The sequence below is a fragment of the Orcinus orca genome, chromosome 12 (genome assembly GCF_937001465.1).
Source record: "Orcinus orca chromosome 12, mOrcOrc1.1, whole genome shotgun sequence".
Taxonomy (NCBI): domain Eukaryota; kingdom Metazoa; phylum Chordata; class Mammalia; order Artiodactyla; family Delphinidae; genus Orcinus; species Orcinus orca.
Window position 1 is genome coordinate 71,149,947 of NC_064570.1, and position 26,918 is coordinate 71,176,864.

General features: G+C 38.0%; 1 protein-coding gene across 1 annotated transcript in view; it reads left to right on the forward strand.

Moving 5' to 3' along the window:
- The window catches only part of ME1 (malic enzyme 1), a 194,963-nt gene that overhangs the window by 20,737 nt on the left and 147,308 nt on the right, over positions 1-26,918 (forward strand). The window contains exons 2-3 of the mRNA XM_004270079.4: positions 11,430-11,563; positions 17,540-17,689. Of these exons, the coding sequence (XP_004270127.1) occupies positions 11,430-11,563; positions 17,540-17,689 (284 nt within the window). The remainder of the gene's footprint in view (positions 1-11,429; positions 11,564-17,539; positions 17,690-26,918) is intronic.

The window sequence follows — 26,918 nt, forward strand, 5'->3', positions numbered from 1 at the left end:
TATGAAACAAAAAAAAGCCAGGTCATACTGCAGGGCAAACTCCAAGAAATGTCACTGATGCTTTGGTGGTACCTTGGATTCTGGTCTTCTTCCCCAGTTCTTCTCCTACCATTTACCCTTCAGAGTTTTCACATGGCTGCTCAGTGCATTGTATGCAAGGTCTGTAGTTGGATTTAGTGGGAGAGACAAGGAAAAGTATGCTTATACCATCTTGCACAGGACCAGAACCCTTAGATTGTTATTTTAAAGGTGGGAATGTGTGAAACTAAGTCTAACTTGATTTTAAGTTTCAGGGGAAAAAAAAATGGGGGAATCAGCTCTCAAATGTTTATTCACATTTTTTTTGCCCAGTTTACTGGGGACATATTTTCTACAGCCAAATAAATATTAGTTATAAAGGTTATTCTGTGGAAAATGGTTCATTTCTATGTAGAGTTCTGTGGAAATATTTCTGTATTCTAAGGATTTAGAAAGATGATTTTTTTTTTTTTACATCTATATAGTACTTCACTTCTGTTCCTCTTCGTGTTATGATGAAAAAAATACTACAGAAATTACAAGATTCAAAGTTCCTTGGTGGAGGTGGGTTGCAGGGTGGTTATGCTGGTTTGTATTATAGCTTCATCTTTCAACATAGCTGCTCATAGGCCCTGGAATATAGTTAAGTATTCTGCAAAAAAAAAGTTTATTGAAGGGATAAATGAGGGATCATTCTTGAAGTCATTCTTATAGCTCTGTTCTACCTTTCAGATGTGGCCATAACCTCTCCACAGGTCACATGCCACTTGAGGGATGTTTATGCTGTTGGGTGTGTGTTGGAGAATCTCTTCCCTTTAGTGAGTATAAGGATGACCAGTGTATCATTTAGAATTAGACTTTGCGGGCTTCCCTGGTGGCGCAGTGGTTGAGAGTCCGCCTGCCGATGCAGGGGACACGGGTTCGTGCCCCGGTCCGGGAAGATCCCACATGCCGCGGAGCGGCTGGGCCCGTGAGCCATGGCCGCTGAGCCTGCGCGTCCGGAGCCTGTGCTCCGCAACGGGAGGGGCCCCAACAGTGAGAGGCCCGCGTACCGAAAAAAAAAAAAAAAAGAAGCAACAACAAAAAAACAAAAAGAAATAGAATTAGACTTTGCTACATATAACAAACAAAAAACAATAAAACAGCAGTGACTCACTAGCTTATTTCTCTTTTACCCATGAAGGAACTTAGAGGTAGACAGTCTGGGGCTGTTTGGTGGGTCCACAGAGTCATCAGGGACGTTGCTGCTCTGCCGTCTTCAAGAGCACTTCTTGGTCCTAACCAGCTATAGGTTTATAGACATCATCTACTCTTTCCAAGCTGGCCGCTGGAAGAAATGAGAGGAACACAAGAAGGCCTCCTTTCCAGTGGAGTCAGCTTTCTTTAAGGAGCCTTTCCCACAATGCACGCAACAGTTCTGCTTCCATCATTGCTCAGGACTTCGTCACGTGACCGCATCTCACTCCAGGGGCGTCTGGAATGGTAGTCTTTCACCTGATACATGACCGCCCTACGTAATATTAGGATTTTCTGGCTGGGGAGGAAAGGGAGAACAGATGTTACAGTAGGCAACTGACTGTCTCTGCCCAAGCCAGAGCTGCCGGAAACATAAGGATAGTGATTTAACCAATGTAAATAAGAAATACGATCATCTTATTCTTGGAAAATGAGATAAATGGTTCTTAATACGTTTTAATATCCTTACACGTTCACTGTATAAAAATAAATATACAAAAATATGACAGGCTTGTTTCCCTCCCATTTCTGTGCCCCGGCTAGCTGTTTTCCCTTGCTGGGAACTGCTGCTTCTGGTGACCGGGGTTTCCATTATAGACCAGAAATATTCTACAAAGTGTGTTTTTAAATATTGTTTGAAGTTAATTTTCATATGTTAAGTTGTCATTGATGTAGGGTATGAATCCCTTAGTGTGGTGGAGAGGAGGTGATGGTATACAGAGAACGGGCGCAGTTGGGGGGAAGTGTGTGAATCAGACGGACACGCGGAAAACAGGGAGTCGTGGTCCCCGGCTGAGTCCTTTGTTAGTTGCCTGGTACTCTGAAACTGGTTCTGAAGCATGGCTTTATCTTTCTTCACTGAACCACCTTGAGTATCGGGATTCCTCAGTGTAGGAGTCCCACATCCTGTGTGGTGAGTGCTGCCGGCTCCCTGATAGCATTTTCATGAGACGGCATAACTCACCAGGAAAACAACAACGACAACTAGATTTAAGGTTTAAAACTTTAACTAGTCAACAGGGCTTGCCTATTTCATCATTCTTCCCACAGCTGGTGTTTCCTTCACTCTGCTCTCTCCAAGAAGCCACGCTTTTCTGCATCGGGGTTTGTGCCTCTCTTTCCGGCATTACCACCTCCAGCGTTTCAGCTGGTCAACCCCTCCTCTTCTACTTGTCCTTAGATCTCAGTTGAACCTCACTGCTCAGTGAGCTCTTCCTTTTTAACCCTCCAGATGAACTTAGATCTTAAGTTTTGCCTTTTCTTTCCCCTGTACTTATCACATTGTTATTTTAGAGTTATTTGTGTAGCTATTCCTATAATGTCCTGTTAAGCTCTCTGGACTGCAAACTTCATAAAGCTTTGAACCACATTTAGCATGTCGGTGTTCCACTGGTTTAGTGCCTGTAAGCATTGTGAGCATTCGCTCAACAAATACTTGTTGAAAAATATTTGGTGAGATGATGATTAATTCTGTATCCACTTGACTGGGCCACTGGGTGCCCAGATGTTTGCTCAGATATTATTTGGGGTATGTCTAGGAGAGTGTCTCTGGATGAGATTAACATTTGAATCGGGAGACTGAGTGAAGCACACTTCTCTCCCTTGTGTGGGTGGGCCTCATTCAGTCAGTTGAAGGCCTGGATAGAACAAAAGGGCTGACCCTCCTGTGAGTAGGAGGGAGCCCCTCTTGCTGGACCGCCTACAGGCTGGGACACCAGTTTTTTCCTACCTTTGGACCTGACCTGAATCTTTGGCTCTTCCTGGGTCTTGAACTTACTGGCCTTCACACTAGAACCATACTATTGGCACTCCCGGTTTCTCCAGCCGTTGAACTTGGACTAGACCTACACCATGGGCTCTTCCGAGTCTCCAGCCTGCCGACTTCAGATCTGGAGACTTGCCGGCTTCCATAATTTCAATGCCTGATCGTAAATTTCTCCATATGTATGATGTATATTCATACACCCTACTGGCTCTGTTTCTCTGGAGAACCCCGATCAATACAGTGAGCTTCACAGTCTTCCATAAAATAACTCTGAGAGGAGATAAAATGTTTCTGAAAATCTCAACTGTGGATCTGAAGTAAGAAAGCCATCTTGTGGTATTTCTGGGAATATCATGTGAAGTATACATCCCTTAGGACACCGAAGCATAATTTTCTGCAATAGTTCTTAACATATTTTTTGCCAAAGTCCCCTTTGGAAATTTGGTGAAGTCTGTGACTCCTTAAATCCCTGGTTTAAATAAATAGTGTTTGAAATAAAGAGTGTTACAAAAGAAACCGATTATATTGAAATATAGATATCAGAATATTGAAAAAATAAATGTGGGATATTATAAGATATATTCCTCTTTATCAAAGACTTAAATAGCAAGATAATATATTTAAATACGGGCAATTTAAAATAAAATTTTATTTTGTAAAGAGGTGAGTATGAAGGTCATCGATATGACTAGACTGTATGCCTGTTCATGTTATAAAACAACCATATTTTGGGTCTAAAACTACTGTAATTTCAAAGTGATGATAAACATAAATGATATTTCAAGATATATGTCACAGATGTAATGTGATATGAAAATATTTGTTATTTCTATTTATGACAATCACAGGAACTACTACTATTTCTCTTCTCCCTTCTTTTATAATGGAAGGAAACACTAAATTTCATACAGTTAGTGAGAAAAGATGTCCACGTTTAAAGATTCCTGAATTATACGCACTGATTCCTTGAGGGTCTGTGATTATTAGGTCCTTGGACCTTAGGTTCAGAACCTTTGGTAGGGTTCTAAATTGGGTCTTCACAAAAAGTACTGACAGGGTCTCTAAAAACTGATTCTTAAATTCAGGAGTTTTCTGACAATACCAAGAATGTGAAGAATAAAAGTCAGTATTTACTTAGCTCTTGTATATTCATGGTTTTGTTTTAAAAGTTATTATTAGTAACTCACGCATTTTTATCAATATAATACTTTATAATTCACATAGGATGCAAAAATATCTGGTCTCATTTTATCCTCTCAGCAACCAAACGAGACACACGTAACATGCACATCTACTGTGTGTTCCATATGTTTGATTACTCCTATTTAGTAGATGCAAAAGTTGAGGAGAGCCTGCATTTAACCCCAAGCACTTTTAAGTACCTGCTCAAAATCATAGTGTTAAATAATATCTCCTTGTGAACCAAACTTGGGTCTAAATCCATGTAGTATGCTTATATTGCCATGAATTCATATTTGTTAGTGAATTATGTGTGTAAATTTAAAGTGTATGGATTAATGGAACCTATAATATATTCAAAATGTACTAGACAGCTGCCTATAACAAAGAATTATCTAGCCCAAGATGTCACTAGTACTGAGGTTGAGAAACCCTTGTTTAGATGAAGGTACTTAAAAAAAAATCCTCACAAACTCTAGCACTTAGGCTGACAGGTAGAAATGTCTTTTTGTCATACCAAGTTGATCTTGAATACCTGGTTCAAAGTCATTTTAAAAAGCTGTTACAAGTGGATTAATTTAATTAAATAATCTAATGTATGTGTGGAAAGTGCAATTGTTATTTGAGAGATTTCAAATCATGAGCGCTCTATTAGTGCACATATGAAAAAATTTTAGTTTGAATTTGAATTAGGTGTGTTGGTTATTCAAAATAGAGCTACAGAGAACTGAACTACGTGAAACTGAAAAGTTGTTTCAGATCCATATATTTATTTGTTTATTTAAAATTGATTGAGGCACTGCTCCATCCTGATGTTGGATTAGGTGCTGTCATACAGATATGAATAGCATAGTGCCTGTCCGTCAGAAGCACCTAGATCTCTGGGTGAAATAGTAGTTAAACAGAAATAATGAAATATGGGAAGTTCCATGATAGAAGTACGTGGTGCTGTAGGAGAACACTGGAGGACACCTCCCTAATCCAGAGAGAAGGAGGAAGGCCACCGTTCAGGAATCGGCAAGGGTCATTAACAAATTCATGTGTGATTTAATTGGTAACTCAGTGTATTGGATTGCTGTCTACTTTGAGGCTGTAGATTCTTCTACTACCTCAAAGAGGGAGGAAATCAAATGAAGGCGCAATAGACAGTTATCTTGTGGTCCTGATCTTCCGGGTTCACTGTCTTGAGTATTCGCTTTACATATTATCATAGGCATATTTAGAGGGTTTTGTCTGAGTCACATGTATAATATATTTGTTAGAATAGCGTGAATGTCCATGTGATTACTAGAGACTCTTCTGGCGATGGGTATTACCCATTTGGTTTGGATTATTCATATACATTTCAATCCGTGATCTTAGACTTGGTTTTATCGTTTGTGTACATTGGTAGTTTCAATAGTTTATTAAGAATTACCAGTCTGCTTCCTTAACAGGGACTTTTCTCTACTGTGAAATTTGCCTTAAAACTTCTTTGAGAACAGTAGAACTCCATCCTGTTGAAAGGATTTTGAAACCTTATTAATGATTTTAAGACTTATGTTTGGAAAATGTAGTGTTGACATTGATGGTTAACAATTTCTCAGCCTTATAAGGAATCTATAAAGTTCTGACTTTTAAGTAAGAAATAATTGACCTAATTAAACATCTCATCTGATATTTTAAAAATCCTTTTGCTCCCTTAGGTAGAGGTGTTCTTTCTTTTTTAAAATTGAGCAAACATCACTTAAACTACAATGTAGTTATACTTGCTATATCCTGTAATACCTAGATGAAATAAGTTTGGGGTGTTGTACAATTATGATATTTTCTTATACGTTTTAGGGTATCTAGGGCCAAGTGTATTTTAGATATATTTTTATAATCATTACTTATATCAGTTTAAATTACTTTATATCAGATATCTGTAAGAATTAATTGCTATGTAATAAAGCCAAATATTTTTTCTTAAAGATGTTAATATATTGATTTTAAATAATTGATTTTTCTGTCTCTTAAAGGAGACTATTACCAGAGAACTTGACTGCACAGCTGAATGCATTCAAAATAATCATATTATTTTTCTGATGTAAACTTTACCTTGGAAATGTATATTCCATCTGGCTGATGGTTTTTTTTTGAAGAAAAGAGATTGTATACCACTAGGAAAATTTTAAAAGTTATTATCTATGTTGTCAATTAGAATTTAAAAAAAATCAATTTCAAAGAACAATTTTTGGCAATTTGGAAGACTTGGGGGAAGGAACCATTCAGTAGAATGTGTCCAGGGCAAATGTCCAGTATCTCTTCTCATTCTGTAGATATGAAATATGCACATAAACTATGTTAATACATTTGAAATTATTATATTTAAAACTAAAGCTCAATTTGATCTCTTTATTTCAGAGCAATAAATAATAAAAATGTAAAGGTCTCTCCTTTCGTACTCTTTACATATAAATAATTTCTCCCCAAAATTACTGTCAACAAAATTCTAAAACATTTTTTCATAAGAACTTTTAGGACAGATATGCCATATTATCTGTAATGTCACATTTATCAAATCTGTATGTAGTTCAGTCAAAATCATAAATTATGAAAAAATTTGGTAAAGAAATTGAAGACAAATCAGCTTTTAAAAAAGGCATTTTAAAATTTGGAATGTGAAATACATCCATAATTTGCTAAGCAAACTTTTAAGTCATTTTAATTATATTCTTTTCAGATGAGGAGCAGATTAGCTGCTGAATTGATTTTTTTATAGAACCTAATAAAATTTAGCACAGTGAAATTCACTCTTTCTGGTGTATACTTCTTTTTTTTTTTTTTTTTTTTTTTTTTGCGGTACTCGGCCTCTCACTGTTGTGGCCTCTCCCGTTGCGGAGCACAGGCTCCGGACGCTCAGGCTCAGCGGCCATGGCTCACGGGCCCAGCCGCTCCGCAGCTTGCAGGATCTTCCCGGACCGGGGCACGAACCCGTGTCCCCTGCATCGGCAGGCGGACTCTCAACCACTGCGCCACCAGGGAAGCCCTGCTTCTCTTTGTTTTGACAAGTGTACAATGTTGTGTAACCAGCGCCACAATCAAGAAAAGTTCCACCACCTCAAAAATATTTCCTCATTCTGCCCCTTTGCAGTCAACTCTTCTCTCCACTCCCCGACCCGAGAATTGATCTTTTCAATCCTTATAATTTTGCTGCTTCCAGAATGTCAAATAAATGAAAACATGCAGTATGTAACCTTTTGAGTCTGGCTTCTTTCATTAGCGTAATGCATTTGCAGTTCATCTATGTTTCTTGTTTCGGTAGTTTTTCTTTTTTGCTATTGAGTAATATTCTTGTGTACCAATGTAGCTTAGTTGTTTCAGGTTTTTTGCGATTATGACTTTCCACTGTCTTCTACTTCTTTAAACCTTCTTTCTTCACTTTTCTGCTTTGTCTTCTCCGAAACATATAATAGCAACTGTATAGTTATAGCAAATCAGTAATTGATGAATGATTTATTAATGATTAATGTGTTAATCCAACACATTTTTTGTTGATCACCTACAAAGTGATGGGTATTATTCTGGGCACTAGGGATTCACTGGTTGAATAAAACATACAAACATCTCTGCCCTAATATGATTATGGCTTCAAACATTAAAATTAATGAATTCTGTTATCATAATGCATTACCATACATGTAGAGATTATCTTAAAGATTTTTGTGATTTAGGTAATGTTTTCCTTTTTGCCATTCAGCTTGATTATTTTTAGTCATTATACAGGGAAAAAAGAAAAACTACTGAGGTTCGTTGGAACATTAAAGACTGTTAGTGTGGAATATAGATCCTATTCGTTCTGTTTTTATGGCAATAGTTTCTAATAAATTACTCAGGACAAAGTTTCTTTCTCAGTTATGTTTGCTCTGTGCAAACATGGTTTCTAATATAAGTCTCCTGTTATGCCAGGAATTTTGTTTTCATTTTTGCTTGAGAGTCTCAGTTTTCTCAAGAAGATATACATAGATTAATTAGTAGAGTCTAGAAGAATAGTTGTCCTGTTTGTTGCCCTCAGCAGTGAAACAACATACCATTCTGCCGTCTAGGGATCTGGTCCAAAAGGTTTTTTAAGGAGGAAGGAAAGTAAAAGAAAGAAAAAGAGAAAAACAGGTTGAACCTAGAGTGTATGAGAACACTTTTAGGTAATTAGAATTATAGGTGATCTGGAAACCTAATATATGTATAGCTAAGCTTTTCAACTACATAAAAGACTTAGTAGAAGTCATTTGAAAGTTAGAACCTGCATGTGTACTTTGGATACAATGTCCTTTGTTGGATAGGCCCTGCAGGAGAACCCTAAGGTAAAAATTCTTTGAAACAGGTATATGTTACCTTAACTTTTTAATAAGGAGAATGTATTAAGTTAGGCTGTCACTGTCAAGTTTTAGATGTAACTGACCTGTTTATAAATTTCTGCAAAATATATTAATATGTCTTTGTTAGTATGAAAAAATGCAGTAGAGAGCCGGGATTATTACATTGTTCAAAATTCAACTTATTGTTTCTCTGAATACTTTTTGGGAAGCTGCTGGTTGGTAGGAATCACATTGATGTGTCATTCTTAAAACTGCCGTATATATTTAAAATTTTTCAGGGGTTTTAAGATTTAAGTTTACATATTCATTGATTTTTTAAAAATTCACAAAGAGTAGTAATAGGATATGAATCCAGTCATAGGACTTTAACTCTTTAACTTGGCCCAGTTCTTCAGATTTCTAAGCCCTAGTGGTTAGTTTGTTTTTGTTTAAGAGTTGAACTTGTACTTTAGTGTGTGTTGGAAAATTTGGCTAACAGCCTATGGGAGTTTGTAGTTACTAAACATCAAAGAATATAGCAAGAGATATCCAGGTGGCGTTATCATTTACATGGCATAAGGTACGGTAAACCTGTTAGACTGAGGAATTGTTTCAGACCAAACATTGGAAAATTCATGTAAAAAGACTGGCTAATGACACCAATAAATGAGTTAATGCCATTATAAAGTGAAAGAACGAGCATATGTTAGTACTTCCGATAATGAGCCTTATTCTCAGAATATCGATGTTTTGATTATTATTTTTACAGGCAGATTTTCAAGGGCATAACATTCAAAAGTTTGCCGCTTCTTCACATATATTCATATGTTTTTGAGATTTAACTTCAGCCTAGCTTTTTTCCCATTTTAATTTCCAAGTTTTCATTTCAAGCTAGAGAGAAGTCTATTGTCTTCTTTTCCAAATACATTACTGTATATAATTCTGCTTCATTTCTAGGAAGCAGACATTTTACATTATATCTTTATATTTTAAAGTATTTTACTTTATGTCCTTATAAAAAGTTTTATTTTATATCTTTATAACAAGTTGTGCTTTTAGCAGGCGAAGTATGCCTTCCATTTTATAGATTCCTTTTTCACAAAAACATCCCTTTCTGGTTACTTTAAATTTTAAATGTAATTTTACCAGGCTTGATAGGCTAGTTTCCTGAGCAGCAGTTTTAATGTTTTTAAAATTTTAATGTCAGTCTCTAAAATATTTAAAACTTTCTATTTTGTTTATCTTGCACGTTACTGAGGTCTGATGTCAGTTACTGTTCTGAGCACTAGGGATAAAGCAGTGAAAAAAAAACAGACAAAATTCCGTGACCTCGTGGAGTTTGCATTCTGGTGGGGACACAAACCACAAATGAAACAGAAAATGGCATGGAAGGGTTCTAGCAACACCGCAGTGTCTCCTGGTGCAGACGGGGACGCCAGGCAAGAGGATAGAGAGGCTGCGCTCGTCCGCTGTGCTCCAGGCATCTGGGAGGGGGTGATGGCACTAGGCACGGCTGGACACCCTGGATTATCCTCTCGGAGGGGGACCATCCTGCTGCTGTCCACGTGTATTAGAACTCCAGAGGACCCCCGGCTGGGCATGTAATGGGGCTTTTGTAGTGAAGGAATGGCTGCTGGTGGAGCAAAACATCTTGGAAACGGGCACCAGCCGTGCCCATAGCACGTGGAGCAAACCCGCCCATCATCACGTTGGGGCCAGATCCAAAGCAGTCAGTCTAATCTTGGGCTTCAGTATCTCCAGGGAGATCCTAATCTTCCAGATTAATGACTACTGGGTTTATCTGCTGTTACTTCCCCTCGTATTATATCCTGGCCAGTCTCCTAGGTCCATTCTGGGTTTTTGTATGCACTCATCAGTTCTATTTTGTTTGCTTGTTTTTGAACCTCATAGTTTGTAATGCTGTTGTTTTGTACAGTCAGTGTTCGTGTAAACAGATAATGTAGGTATAATAATAAGGCTCGAATGGGCTTACTGGGTGAGTCTGGAAAGGCTTTAGAGAGGAGGGAGCGTTTGAGGTATGGCTTGAAAGGAGAGAAGCGGGGAGGGAAGACATTCTTGACTGTGGTATAGTGCAAGAAGAAAGGGGTGCGGCATGTCCAGGCAATGGTGAGAAGTTTTGTGTAACTAGGAGCGTATAATTAGTGGGAGATAGCTTGGGAGAGGAATGTTGGAAAAGGTACCGCAGAATCATAGATAAGGTGTCTCCTGACCTATTTTATACATAGAAACACAGCAGGGGACTTCCCTGGTGGTCCAGGGGTTAAGAATTGGTCTTGCAATGCAGGGGACACTGGTTTGATCCTTGGTTGGGGAACTAAGATCACACATGTTGCAGGGCAACTAAGCCTGTGCGCCGCAATTACTGAGCCCACGTGCTCTGCAGCCCGCACGCCACATCTAGAGAGGAGCCCGTGCACTGCAACAAAGAGCCCGCATGCCACAACGAAAGATCCCATGTGCCGCAACTAAGATCTGATGCAACCAATGAATAAATAAATAAGAAACACAGCAGGTCGTAGGTGACCTACTCATGTTCATCATTTAAAAACCTTTTGTAATAACTACTATTCATTTTTAAATTTAATGGTACTAATACTGATAATTATATCTTCTTTCATTTGCGTGGCTTCAGATAATTTCCTCCTATCCATTGCCTGATTTTATCCTAACGTTATCTAAGTGACACAGATCTGAAAATATTATCCTAATATTTAAAGGTGAGGAAAGTGAGGTGTGGAGAGATTACATGGTTTACTCAGTCACATGGCCACGCTTGGAGGGATGCCACATCTTCTGATTTTCAATTCCATATACTTGTTGGATTTATTTGGTGTGTAGATACGCGTTTTGTCCTTTTCCCCCATTGAATTATCGTGTTTTCCTTTCCTCCATAGGACTTGGCTTTTACCCTGGAAGAGAGACAGCAGTTGAACATTCATGGATTGTTGCCACCTTGCTTCATCAGCCAGGATATCCAGGTCCTTAGAGTAATTAAGAATTTCGAGCATCTGAACTCTGATTTTGACAGGTAACATGTTTCTGAAGGTGATTTTTATATGTCTCGTAGGCAACTGTCTAGTTTATTTTTTATCAGATGAGAAAGTTTAAATATTTAGTGCTTTGGAAAGAGGAGGATTTGCCTGTAAATACAATGATGTTGCGTAAAAAATTTACACTCTGTAGGAACACCTGAACAAATTAAAATTTTCTAAACTATATCCTCAGAAAGACAACTTTTCTCTTGTGATACAGTTGTTGCTATGAAGGTGAATTACCAGGAAATGCCATTCCAAACTACATGAAAGTGGCTTTGAGTCAGACACTAAGTACGTTGTAGGTGAGAGTGCACTTTTTCATCTTCCAAGCGTGGTTCCGAGACTTTTGTGAATTTAGGTCACTTACTTTGTTTAGAACCCAGTTTCCATGTTTGTACAAAGATAAAGGTACCCTTGGGAATTAGCTAGCCCTAAGCTGAAATTCTGGCTGTATCTCACTAGGGCAAACCACTACACCCACTGCCATGACCATTGCATGTGCCTTGCCCTCTGCTTTTGATGCTGCCTTTTCTTATTAAGGTGTTAGACCCATCTACACCTCAGTTTTTCCATTTGTGAGTTGAAGAGAATAATAGTTATTTGAAAATATTGTTGCGAAGGTTAGAAGAGAGAGCTAACCCAGTACCTAGTAAGTCTTCGTATTAGTCAGGGTTCTCCAGAGAAATAGAACAGCTAGGATGTGTGCGTGTGTGTGTGTGTGTGTGTGTGTGTGCGCATACACATAATGAGAGGGAGGGAAAGAGAGGGAGGGGTTTATTGATTGACTGATTGATTTTGATTTCAAAGAATTGGCTCAAGTGATTATGGCGGCTTGGTCAGTCCTAAATCTCCAGTTGGAGCCCCAGGGAAGAGCTGCAGTTCAAGTCCAAAGGCAGTCTGCTGGCGCAATTCTTTTTTTGCTCTGGCGTTGGAGGAAAGGCCAGTCTTTGTTCTATTAAGGTTTTCAATTGATTGGATGAGGCTCACACACATTATAGAGGGTAATCTGCTTTATTCAAAGTACGCCAATTTAAATGTGAATCTCATACAAAAACCGCCGTCACAGAAACATCCAGAATAGTGGACCAAGTATCTGGGTGCTGTGTCCTAGCCAAGTTGACACATAAAACTAACCACTCCTTTTCAACTTGGCACCCATGCACGTTTCCTTAAACCAAACTGAATCTCTGCATAAAGACAATAGAATGTCCTACCTCTGCCTAACATGATAGAACTATCCCAGGTACAACCGAAAACACACTCTTTCCCCAGAAGAGGATGTAAAGCCCTTGGTGCTATTTACTTTTCTCCTTGATGTCTCTTGACTTTAATACTATGATGTAAAGTTAACTATACAGTTGACCCTTGGGGACTTCCCTGGTGGCACAGTGGTTAAGAATCCAGCTGCCACTGCAGGGGACACAGGTTCAAATCCTGGTCTGGGAAGATCCCACATGCCTCAGAGCAGCTAAGCCCGTGCACCACAACTACTGAGCCTGAGCTCTAGAGCCTGCGAGCCACAACTACTGAGCCTGCGTGCCACAACTACTGAAGCCCAAGCACCTAGAGTCTGTGCTCCGCAACAAGAGAAGCCACTGCAATGAGAAGCCCATGCACGGCAATGAAGAGTAGCCCTCGCTTGCCGCAGCTGGAGAGAGCCTGCATGCAGCGATGAAAAAAAGACCTAATGCAGCCAAAAATAAATATAAGTAAATATATTAAAAAAAAAAGTACAGTTGACCCTTGAACAACACGGGTTTGAACTGTGCAGATCCACTTATATTTGGATTTTTTCGATAAATGCATCCTATGGTATACTACATAATCTGTAATTGATTGACTCAAATGAGGAACTACAGATATGGAGGGCCAACTATAAGGTTATATGTGGATTTTTGACTATGTGGGGGTCAGCACCCCAATCTCCACATTGTTCAAGTTCAACTGTATTTAAATACTATGATATAAACTCAGTACAGCTTAGGTTACATGATAAAGGGATAAGAGGGAAAAATTATATTTGTCTACATATATTTGTATATATATTACAAATATATTTATATACAGATAAACACAAACATTCATAACAAAATAAGGAAGAATACACATGGTAATTACAGTCCTCATTCTGTAACTGGTCACGTGATCAGAGCTGGTATTTATGACTACCTTCTGCCCCTACCCATTTCACGCTTCCTTTGCCTTCAGCCAGTACCTCGGCCAGTCTTGACTCCTGACCTGGTACAGTGAGCCAGATCTTTAATTCTGGAGGGTCTGGGCCGTTAGTAGTCCCATCTGAATTGGGTTGTTGTAGTTTCCCATTGACTTTAATCATGGAGACCCCCTAATGGATCTCTTGTATTCCAGACACCCTCTTCCTTACCTCCATTATGGAGTGGGAGTCCGATTTCCCCTTGAAGTCAGGGTTGGTCACCCCAGCCAGCACAGTAACTCCCTTCTTTGCCTGTTAGTTCGGAGGCACGCGGTGCCCAAAGTGGCCAGTGGCAGTCTTAACTTCCAGTTCAGTGGAATCATTGTCTCCTGGTGGAAACATTCCTCCCTTTAGAATGAACACTTCTAGGCCAGTGGAGCATCATGTCACAGGAACAGGAAGCAGGAATTTCGCTGGCGGGTCACTGGGGGATAATGGTGAGTGGTGCCACTTCCATTTCCACCCCTGTGATTCTGGGACCTGTGAATGCTGGCTATGGGAGAAATAGAACCATATATTGGATGCGGATTCAGAGCGTGTATAACCTCCTGGAGTATCTTGCCCCAGCTTTACAAGGTGTTGTCACCTAGCTGGTGCTGTAACTGAGTCTTCAGAAGGCCATTCCACCATTCTGTCAAGCCAGCTGCTTCAGGATGGTGGGGACATGGTAAGACCAGTGGATTCCAATGAGCAAGGGCCCATTGCCTCACTTCATTTGCTGTGGAGTGAGTTCCTTGATCAGAAGTCATGCTGGGTGGAATTCAGTGGATGAGGCATTTTGTAAGTCCATGGAGGGTAGCTTTGGCAGAAGCATTGTGTGCAGGGAAGGTAAGTCTTCATACAGAGTAAGTGTCTCTTCCAGTGAGAACCAGTGCCGTTCCTTCTGTGATGGAAGCTGTCCAGTGTAATCAACCTGCCACCAGGTAGCTTGCTGATCACGCCATGGGATGGCGGCATATCAGGGGCTCAGTGTCAGTCCCTGCTGCTGGCGGATGGGACTCTCAGCAGTGTCTGTGGCCAGGTCCGCCTTGGTGCGTGGAAGTCCCTGTTGCTGAGCCCATGGGTACCCTCCATCCCTGCCATAGCCACTTCTTTTATGAGCCTATAAGTGATGACGGGGCAGCTGAGGACAGAGGCTGACTCAGTTTATTCAACATGTATATTTGCTTCTTAAATTCCTTCACCATCCCTTTCACGTATTTCTTAAGTCCTTCCTTCAGCCGCTTCCATTTTTACTGTATATTCTTTTCCTGGGCCATTTTATCAGCTGCCTCCTCGGAGCTAGTGATTTTCATGTTTTTATCACAGACTGTCCCTCAAAGATTTTTGTTTAATTAATTAATTAATTTATTTTTGGGTGTGTTTGGTCTTTGTTGCTGCGCGCGGGCTTTCTCTAGTTGTGGTGAGCAGGGGCTACTCTTCGTTGCGGTGCTCGGGCTTCTCATTGCGGTGGCTTCTCTTGTAGCAGAGCACGGGCTCTAGGTGCGTGGGCTTCAGTCGTTGTGGCTTGCGGGCTCTAGATCACAGGCTCAGTAGTTGTGGCGCGTGGGTTTAGTTGCCCCGTGGCATGGGGGATCTTCCTGGACCAGGGATTGAACCCATGTCCCCTGCATTGGCAGGCGGGTTCTTAACCACTGTGCCACCAGGGAAGTCCCTGTCCCTCAAATATTTATTGAGCATCAACTCAGTGTTAGGTGCTCTTTGAGATATTGGGATTGTAGACAATGATCTCTGCCCTCACAGAACTTACCTAAATTATTTTTTTAAAAATATTAAAAAAAAGAAGTAAATAATAAAATAATAAGTAAATTATTTAATATGCTAGAAAGTGACAAGTGCTAATAAAAAAAAGAAAAGGTAGAGCAGGGTACGAGGGATGAGAATGCTGGGGAGCGAGTGGGTAGGGTCAATTTGTATTGTCAGGATGGACTTCATAGAGAGGGTAGGTTATGAGCAAGTAATGAGAGGCAGTGAGGAGGTTAGCCATGAGGAAGTCTGAGGAACAGTGCTCTTTAGCTGGTAGATTCAGGGACCAGCAGGGAGACCTGCGTCTGGAGCAGGATGGGTGAGGGGAAGAATGGTAGGTTGGGAGAGCAGATTAATGAGGTCACGGAGGACAGATTATATAAAGACAGATTGTGGAGGCCACTGACGGACTTTTGCTGTTACTCCGAGTGAAAGGGGGAGCTGTTCAGGGTTTTGAGCAGAAGGTCAACGTGGTCAGAGCTATACTTCCAGAAGACTTGCTGCAGCGTTGAGAACAGAATGTAAGCCGGGAGAGTATTTAGGAGACTCTTACAGGCAAGAGATGATGGTGATTTAGATCCAGGGTGGTAGCAATGGAGGTGTTCAGGTTGGGATATATCTTGAAGCAAAGCCAACATAATCTCTTAATGTAATATAATATGTTAGAGATGAGTGTTAGAGACCTTCCAGAGAAGAGGAGAAAATAGCAAAGAAACAGAAAAGGCATGATCAGTGAAATAGGAAAACCAGAGAATCTGCTGACCTGGAATTCAGGTAAAGAGAGTGTATGGAGCTCTAGGGAACGCCACTTGTGTCAGATGTCCTGACAAGTAAACTAAGATAAGGTCTGAGGATTGATCATTGATTTGGCATTGATGAGTTCCGCTTGGCGAGATCAGTGTTTAGCATGTCTAAAAGTCATCATCTTCTTCCCAGTTGTTAATTTTTGGGGTTGAAATAACTCATCTATTTGCCAGGCATTAGAATCCTTGTGTCTCTGACTCCAAATTCTGTGCATTTTCAACTATTCCAGGGAATGAGAACCCCCCCCCCCCAAAAAAAAAGCTGGTAAGGCTATTAAGGACAATTTTGGAAGATTCTTTTAAGTTGCACCAGGCAGTTTGAGTTTTATTCTATAAACCATTGAAGGTTGCCAGTAATATGATAAGGTTGATGTTTAGACATCCTCTAGAAAGAAAACTACCTCTAGAAAGAAAAAGACCATTTCATATAAGCAAAAAGTCCCTTGAACTTGCTTACCTTAGTAATTTTTAGGGTCAGTGCTACATTCCTTACTCATTTTCTGCTTGTCATTTCCCTTGGCCATTCAGTACTGCAAGGTAAAGTCTTTCTATTTACTTAACGTTTAAACTATGTCTACAGTGGTATTTTCATTTGTCTTTGATTTGAAAATAGGGACAAAGTCTTTTCAAATATTAAATAAAACTGCTATTTCAGCACTGATTTTTTTTTTTTTTTGGCTGCTTTGGGTCTTCCTTGCTGCATGCCGGATTTCTCTAGTTGTGGCGCGTGGGGGCTACTCTTGGTTGCGGTGCGCGGGCTTCTCATTGCGGTGGCTTCTCCTGTTGCGGAGCATGGGCTCTAGGCACGCGGGCTTCAGTAGTTGTGGCACACGGGCTCAGTAGTTGTGGCTTGCGGGCTCTAGAGCGCAGGCTCAGTAGTTGTGGCGCATGGGCTTAGTTGCTCCGCGGCATGTGGGATCTTTCCGGACCAGGGCTCGAACCTGTGTCCCCTGAATTGGCAGGCGGATTCTTAACCCTTGCGCCACCAGGGAAGTCCCTCAGCACTGATATTAACATTTTGAATGACACTAGCTCAGGTTTATGGCACTTCATTTTTTGAGATGATTAGGAATACTTCCAAAGTCTTTTGATCAGATGTTTTCTGTGTGACCTACTGTATACTTTGTTGAGAAATGTTTAGTTAGATTTCTAACAGCTATTGTACAGCTTTGTTGGAACGTAGATCTAATTATGTCCAATTTCCACAGGTATCTTCTCTTAATGGATCTTCAAGATAGAAATGAAAAGCTCTTTTATAGAGTGCTAACGTCTGACATTGAGAAATTCATGCCTATCGTTTATACACCCACTGTGGGTCTGGCTTGCCAACAATATAGTTTAGCATTTCGGAAGCCAAGGTATGTAAACTCTTAAGTACAATTTGTGTCTTTCTTTATTTTTTTGTAAAGTGTTTGCAATAATTAAAAAGAATTGTGGAATGGAATTGAAGTTTGGAAAAATCTAAAACAAACTTCATTTAAAAGAACATTTAAAAATACAGTGTTTTATTTCTGATTTAAGATCATGGGAAAGTATTTTTTTATAAACCAATTTATGTTTCCTTTTACAGACAATAAATGAGCTTTTTTTTTTTTTTGGGAAAAAGTAGTTGATCATAATTAAGCTTGGCTCTGAGATGGTAATTACCACTATTATGTTTGTATTTTACAAGTTAAAACAGAGATTCCCAATTTTCCTGAAAATAAGGAGTATATTGTTTCCTAAATTCAGAGCTGGCATTAAACTGGCTCTTTTGTTGATTTCTTTTAAATGAAATTGTAATCACCTTTAAAGATGTATGAAATATATAATATAGTTTTTCTAAAACCATAGCTTTATTTATTATATCACTAAATACTTTTGCAGCAAGAAACAGTTGAAATAAGTATCAGTGCTTTTAACAGCAGCAACAATAAAGGCTCGAGTTGACTGTATTTGTGCTGCTTATAGTTCTGAATTTAAAGATAAAAAAGAAATGTTTATAAGTTTATACCACAAGAAAGCCTATTGAAAATACTGTCATTGAAGTGACTATTTTTGAGGTAAGATCTGAAAGTTAGATTGAATATGTAGATTTCTTGAAGGTATATTGATGGTAGTGATAGTATTTTGCACACTTGTGCCACATTACCTTTTGTATAAAGAAAAGAATTAGCCACATTATCCCTTGTATAAAGGGAAGAATTATATGTAGATGGTCTGTTAAATTACACTAATAGCATGTATCTATGTTGCATTTATATAATGGCTATGTTAACAGTGAATACATTTTTTTCATAGAAAAACGAGTTAGAATTTAACTGGTAATTGTATTATGACAGATAATTCTTTTTTGAGTATATCAGTATTTTTTAATCTTACAAATAATACATATTCATTTTTGAAAGAATGAGAAAATACATATGTACAGAAGGAAGAAATATTTTAAAAATACGCAATGTCATCATAGCAAAAATTCCAATACGTACAAATACATACTGTTTTCCTTATAGAAGGGATCAAATTGTATAAACTGTTCTTTACCTTACTGTTTCTCTGAGTGACATCATAAAATATATATGTCTGTACATGTCTATAAAATATATTTCTACATAAAGAAAGACTCTTAATAAAAGTGTAAACATCTTAGCTGTTTTAAAATGTAGTTTAAGCATATTTATTGAAATTCAAAGTTTTCTATGAGATCCTGAGAAGTGCTAACAACTATAAGACATGTAGAAGAGCTTAGCTCAAAGTATTTGGGTTGAAGTTGACATAGAAATCCCAATAGCAACAGTTATTTTTTTGAGCACTTACTAGGTACTAGATTTTCTATGGGCTTGGGATACATTGGTATATATGTAAATCTAAAAGCAGAAGAGACAGGGAAACAAAAAGTAATTGTCTAGAGTGTTGGGAGGCAATAAGTGTTATGGGGAAAGAAAGAGTTGAGGAGGAAAAGGGGGATGTGGAGTGTCATGTGCTTGGGGGGAGGGGCAGTAGCTGTTTTACATAGAGTGGACATTGCAGGTTTCATTGGAAGATGATATTGGAGGGTGAGAGGGGGAGATACAAGGGGGAATGTGTACCATAGAGTAGCATAGAGACAGGGTGGAGTGAGAGATGGCTGAGTAGTAGATGAGGTCACAGATGTAGGATAAATAAGAGGGTACAGAACCTATAGCTTCTTGTCGGCTACTTTGAAGAACATTGGCTTTTACCATTAGTTAAATGGGTAGAAGAATCAGGTAGCAGGCTATTGCAGTAAACCTAGTGAGAGATAACAGTGGCTCAGATTAGGAGGGTAGCAGTGGAGTTAGGGGTAAGAGTTCAGTTTCTGGATAAAGATAAAGTCCCGAGGACTTCCTGTTGGATTGGAGGCTTCCTAGAGCAGTGGTTAAAAGTATGGGCTCTGGCGTAGATGGCCTATTTTCCCTTACTGGTTTTGCCACTTGTTCTAGTGTTGAATAAATTAGTTAACCTTTCTGGGCTTCAGTTTCCTCCTCTGTAACGTGGGGATAATACTACCGCCCAACATCCTTTATCTCCATTTTTTAAATCCCAAACTTTGAAGACCAAAACATAAAGAAAAAATCTCATTTGGGACCAAACCTGATCTATCGGAGCCCATTTGGTGGCAAAATTTGAACTGAATTTATATGGGGATATTTATAGCATTTATGTGACTTAGTGTCATTTTTTTTTTCTTTAGAAGTATTAGTGTATTTGATTATGGGGAGCTTTATCAGAAATAATCTGATAGGTGTGTAGATAGATGGAGATAGATAGGTAGATAGATAAGAAGGAAGGAGAGGAGAGGGAGAGGAAAGGGGAGAGATGGGGCGAGATGTAGCAGGGCATTCATAGCAAAATGCTCACAAATGTTGATTCTAGGTGACATATTCATGGTATTAGTCTATCAACTTTTCTGCCATATTTGAAATTTAAGGCATACTTTACTAACAGAGAGAAAGTAAAATTTCCACAAGTGTTTCTAAGTGATCTCTTTATGGCAGTTTTCTGTCATGTTGATTTTTTTTGTGATGTTGATTTTTAATGTGTATATTTTGTTAAACTTCTGGTGATTTTGAAGTTCTTTTTTATTGAGATAATATTTGACATGCAATGTTATGTCATCAGGGAGGACGTCTGTGGTTGTGATATCCCTGCTGTTTGTCGGCCGCCAGCCCGGGCGTGTGGGTCCTGAGTAGACCGCGTCTCCACCTCTTCTACCCATCTCATTGTGGCTCCTTCTTTATATATCTTTATAGTTGGGGATAATCTTTTCTGCTAGTCTTCAGGTTGTTCTCATAGACAGTTACTCTGTAAGTGGTTGTCATTTATTTTGGTGTGCCTGTGAAGGAGGTGACTTTAGAATCATCCTACTCCATCATCTTGATCTTGCCCCCCGCTTAATTCTTTTTTTTTTTTTTTTGCGGTACGCGGGGCTCTCACTGTTGTGGCCTCTCCCGTTGCAGAGCACAGGCTCCGGACGCGCAGGCCCGGCGGCCATGGCTCACGGGCCCAGCCACTCCGCGGCATGTGGGATCTTCCCGGATCGGGGCACGAACCCATGTCCCCTGCATCAGCAGGCGGACTCTCAACCACTGCGCCACCAGGGAACCCTCCCACCCCTTAATTCTTTAGTAGAATAATTCTCATGGGTTCTCCCATGATTATAAAAAAAGAAGCCTGTTTGAAAATGTGTTATGTGACATATATCTAGATATTATATTTAATTAGAAAGGAAATTGTGATTGTGTTCGAATAATGATGGCTCCTTCAGGCATCAGTTAGCCTCTAGACTATTTTTTTTTTAAGCCAAAATTGACAAATGTCTTTTCAGCCTTTCCTACTGCAACAGTAGGTATTCAAAGACATTTAGAAACTAAACAGGAGGATTATACCTCTTGCTATATTTACTTTGTGGGTTTGGTGGTAGCAATTAGGAACATAATTAGTGAAAATTAAGGGTTAATAGTACAGGTACTGAGCTTAGTACAGTTGCAAATAGGTATATCTTTTGATCTCATACTTTTTTATATATCTTAATGACATACTTTCCTATGGCTAGATATTATTTTTCATTTTGAATATGGCATTAAAATCTGGCTAGGCATCCAAAAATAAATTCTTATATGAATAACTCTACTTGTAACATTTTTTTCTTGAGGTATGATGCTGGAATATTCATTTGTTGGTGTTGTGTGGAATTTCTTTTCTCTTTGGCATAGATACATTGTGTGGGGTTTTTCAACATGTCGGGGATAATGATTTTTAAGAATGTTGTTGAGTTTGCTTAGATTATCTTGTTCCCATAACATTCAATTCTTGCAGAATTTTCGGTATTTGGTAGTGCGTTATGCTTATGTCAACACATCTAATTGTGGCTAATTTGTAGATGATAGAGGTGTGATTGTTGGAAGCTGAAGACAAGTTCTTTTTTATATTTTTGCAGAATGCTGATCCTACTGTGTTACTTAAATTACTTGTATTCTGTGAAACTGTTCTTAAAGAAAAGTTTTGTGCAAATTGATAATGCAGGTTTATGTAAAGGACAGCTAAAGCAGATTTATGTAATTTCTTTGGAAATATTTCTGCCTGCTATATTTTACACTGCATTTTCCAAGAATCATCTCCTTCTCCTGTAAGTTCTTATCAGCTACATTACCACTTCACCATGCCTTTGGCAGTTAATCATGTTCCTGTTTTTGGTATTTTGAATGTTCTATCAGGTACTCTTGGTCTCTTTTCTTTTTTAATTTAATTTATTTCAGTTTTTAAATTGAGGTATAATCGACATATTAGTTCCAGGTATATAACGTAACGATTCGATATTTGTACATATTGTGAAATTATCACCACAAGTCTAGTGAACATCCATCACCATACATAGTTACAAAAGAACTTTTTTCTCGTGATGAGAACTATTAAGATATACTCTCTGAGCAACTTTCAAGTATGTAAAGCAGTATTATTAACTATAATTGCCATGCTGTATATTACATCCCCAGGAATTATTTATTTTATAACTAGAAGTTTGTAAATTTTGACCTTCATTCACTTCTCCCCGTCCCCCTCCCCCTACTTCTGGCAACCAACAGTCTGTTGAATCTACAAGCTCAGTTTTTCTTTCCCCTCTTGGTTTCTTTTGTTGTCATTTTACTCTTCATTTAGTTACAACTAGACTGTAAGCATCTAGAGAGAAAGGATCATATTTTAGAATTTATTCCTGTATTTCCCATGCTGTTTTAAGCTTAGTGTCTGGTTGGTGCTGAATGAATGTATGTTGTTTGCTACCTTACAGAAATAGTAACTTAATATTCCTTTATTCATCTACTCACGAAGAAAAACGTAAAGTATTGGTATGATCTTTGTATCTCCTACTGTTTTAACCTTACTGTTTTAACAGGTAAATTCTCATAAATAATAGATCCGAAAGAAAGTAGCTTCATTCCAAGGAATCAGGTTGTGAGGAAGTAAAGTTCTGATTAAATATAGACCATACAACTTTAAACACATAATTACACTCCTTTCAACTACTCATCTCTATACAGTACATCACTGATACAATTTTGGCAAAAAGGATGAGCTAATACAACAGTTTGTTGGTGATAGTTTTTTTAAAAAAGCATTTGCAAAGTCTTTTCTGACTAGTACCATTAATTGGTTTGCCAACACTTAGGTGAGAAAAACCATTCAGTGCTCACTTTAATTGGAGAACCAGAGTTAACTAAAATTAAACAGGATTCTTTATTGTAAAATTTCTCAGAATAATATGTATTTTGAAAGTTTTTTTGGTTGAGGAGAATTAGATTTAATATAGATAATATAGTTAACATAATTTTGGCACAAAGTAGTTTTTCCCAAGTAGTGGTTATTACAACTGGTACCATTATAACTCCTGGATTTCTGGATGACTAAAGGAATGATGGTGTCATTCACTGAGTTTCAAAATAATTGAATATGTTTATGAGAGATATAGAAAGTTCTTTTGGGGACATGTTGAGTGTTTTTTTTTTTTTCTCGGGCATTTTATTTTATTCTTTATTGAAGTATAAAGAATAAAATAACACATTGATTTACAATGTGTTAGTTTATATGCAGAAATATATATATACATATATATTCTTTTTCATATTCTTTTCCATTACGGTTTATTACAGGATATTGAATATAGTTCCCTGTGTTGTACAGTAGGACCTTGTTTATTTTACATATAGTAGTTCGTGTTTGTTAATCCCAAATTCCTAATTTATCCCTCCCCCCTTCCCCTTTGGTAACCATAACTTTGTTTTCTATGTCTGTGATTCTGTTTCTGTTTTGTAAATAAGTTCGTTTGTATCATATTAGATTCCACATATAAGTGATATCATATTATATTTGTCTTTCTCTTTCTGACTTACTTTACTTAGTACGATAATCTCTAGGTCCATCCATGTTGCTGCAGGTGGCATTATTTCATTCTTTGTTATGGCCGAGTGATATTCCATTGTGTGTGTGTGTGTGTGTGTGTATATATATATCCCACATTTTCTTTATCCATTCATCTGTCGATGGACATTTAGGTTGCTTCCATGTCCTGACTATTGTAAACAGTGCTGTGAACGTTGGCCTGCAGGTATCTTTTAAAATTATAGTTTTGTCCAGATATAAGCCAAGGAGTGGGATTACAGGATCGCATGGCAACTCTATTTTTAGTTTTTTAAGGAACCTCCATACTGTTTTCCATAGTGGCTGCACCAATTTACATTCCCACCAACAGTGCAGGAGGGTTCCCTTTTCTTCATACTGTCTCCAGCATTTATTGTTTTACATTTTAATGATGGCTGTTCTGAACAGTGTGAGGTGATACCTCATTGTAGTTTCAATTTGCATTTCTCTAATAATCAGTGACGTTGAGCATCTTTTCTTGTGCCTGTTAGCCATCTGAAGGGACATGTTGAATTTTAAATGTTTTTGGAACTTGCAAATTGAGGGGGAAGTCTAATAGGCAATTAAATGTATGGACCTGGAACTTAATGTATTTAAGGATCCTAGTATTTTAACTCAAACATTACATATGCTACATAAAAGGTACATGTTTTGATTTTGGTAATGATGAAGATTATTAACAAGACTAACTGTCAAAGAGAATCAGTAAGATGCGGTTTTTTGCTTATTTTTTCCCAGAAAATTCTTAGAGAAATGCATGGAAGGAAATACTAAGATGAACCAAAACAAAATACTAAGATAGTTTTTCTACACTTATTGTTTATTTGTATACATATTTCCTTTGGAATTCTAAAAAGGACTTGAAGTACAGTATTTGTTATTTAATTGCGAGGACCAAGCTTTCTTTATTACCTCATGTGCAATTTCATATGAGAATGTCTACCTAGTAATATAGAAATGGTCGTAAACATGACCATGATTAGACCATGATTATTGTAATGGAAATATATAGTTTATCCAGAAGGGCCAAAGTTCAGTTTTGTAGTCTTATAGGGTGAGGGTGTCGGTTTTAATTGATATTTGGTTTATGAAAGAGCAGTAAGAAAAAAGCTTAAAAGGAATAAATGTAAAAAGAAACCTTCCCAAAGCTAATACTCCTTTAACCCAAGAATGTCCTCATTATACACTGCAGATTATAATTAGAATAGCTATCAAATGAATAGTTAATAGGATGAACACTTTCATATTGTATCCTGTTTTATAAATTTTCACATTTTAAATCTATCTGGTTTTCTTAAACAGTCTTTTTTTTATATGTACTATACAGGTATATGATAGAGATTTTACTTTATTAGGCTATAAATATTTCAATAACTCAGTAATTAATTATAAATAACAACAGTTTAAGTTGCTTATGGAAAAGAAACATGATTTCACAGCCAGTTTTTTTTGTTTTTTTATATCATTTTTTTTTACATCTTTATTAGAGTATAATTGCTTCACAATGGTGTGTTAGTTTCTGCTTTATAACAAAGTGAATCAGTTATACATATACATATGTTCCCATATCTCTTCCCTCTTGCGTCTCCCTCCCTCCCACCCTACCTATCCCACCCCTCCAGGCGGTCACAAAGCACCGAGCTGATCTCCCTGTGCTATGTGGCTGCTTCCCACTAGCTATCTACCTTACATTTGATAGTGTATATATGTCCATGCCTCTCTCTCGCTTTGTCACAGCTTACCCTTCCACCTCCCCATATGCTCAAGTCCATTCTCCAGTAGGTCTGTGTCTTTATTCCTGTCTTACCCCTAGGTTCTTCATGACATTTTTTTTTTCTTGAATTCCATATATATGTGTTAGCATACGGTATTTGTCTTTCTCTTTCTGACTTACTTCACTCTGTATGACAGACTCTAGGTCTATCCACCTCATTACAAATAGCTCAATTTCGTTTCTTTTTATGGCTGAGTAATATTCCATTGTATATATGTGCCACATCTTCTTTATCCATTCATCCGATGATGGACACTTAGGTTGCTTCCATGTCCTGGCTATTGTAAATAGAGCTGCAATGAACATTTTGGTACATGACTGTTTTTGAATTATGGTTTTCTCAGGGTATATGCCCAGTAGTGGGATTGCTGGGTCATATGGTAGTTCTATTTGTAGTTTTTTAAGGAACCTCCATACTGTTCTCCATAGTGGCTGTACCAATTCACAGCCAGTTTTAATAGCTGTGAGTTAGATGTTTAACCCGTAAAGCTGTGGTACGTTGAATAGTTCTATCCTTTGTGATGTGGTCCTTTGTGATCCATTGTGATGTAAACTGCCAAGTGATCCAGTGCCCAGAGTATCTCTTGCTTTCCTAGGTCATCTCACTTTCAGAGCAAAGGGGGCTTCTGGGAAGAGGTCAGAGGAGGTCCTAAACCTCTAAGTAGTCCTGGATACAGAGCTGCGCAGGTGGACCAGGAATATTTTTTATTGAATTTGGCTTTCTTCGATTAAGCCACTTTAGAATCTTTAGAAATATTTAGGAGACTTTTGAGAACAGGGAATATTTTTCATTGATAGCTCTGGTTCAGTTTGTTATTTTTATTTTTTATTGTATTGGAATTTTCTGTTTCTACAATTTTATTGTGTTAGAATCTCTAGAAATTGAAATAGTTGGTGTTTAAGAGAGCAGCTAATTTTTTAATGCTTCTAGAAAAGTTATCATTTAAATATTAGCTATTAATAAGCTTTTCACCCTTTATCCATGGTACTAAGCCTTTGATTTATACTTATTCCAGAATATTCTTTTGTTCATTTCTTTCTTTTCCCGTGACATAGGCCTGATATTTGCATCTACCCACCCTCCCTTTTTTTTAAAAAAACAACACTACATGGTGGAATTTTTTTTCAAAAATATGAAACAAGTTATTGGAATATTTGGACTAGTTCAAGTTTCTTAAATGTTACCTCAGTTGATTTTTTAGAGATAATTATTTGCAAAAAGTTGATTTTCATTTATTATGGAGATTTAGAGGATGATGATTTGTTGAACTACTAATTAATTCAAATTGACTATTTTTTTCTGAACAGACTAAATGTCATATTTATGAAAATGTGTATGTGATTTGTGCTAAATAGGAGTGAGGTAGAGTAGCCTATATCTTAAGTTCTGGCAATACAGT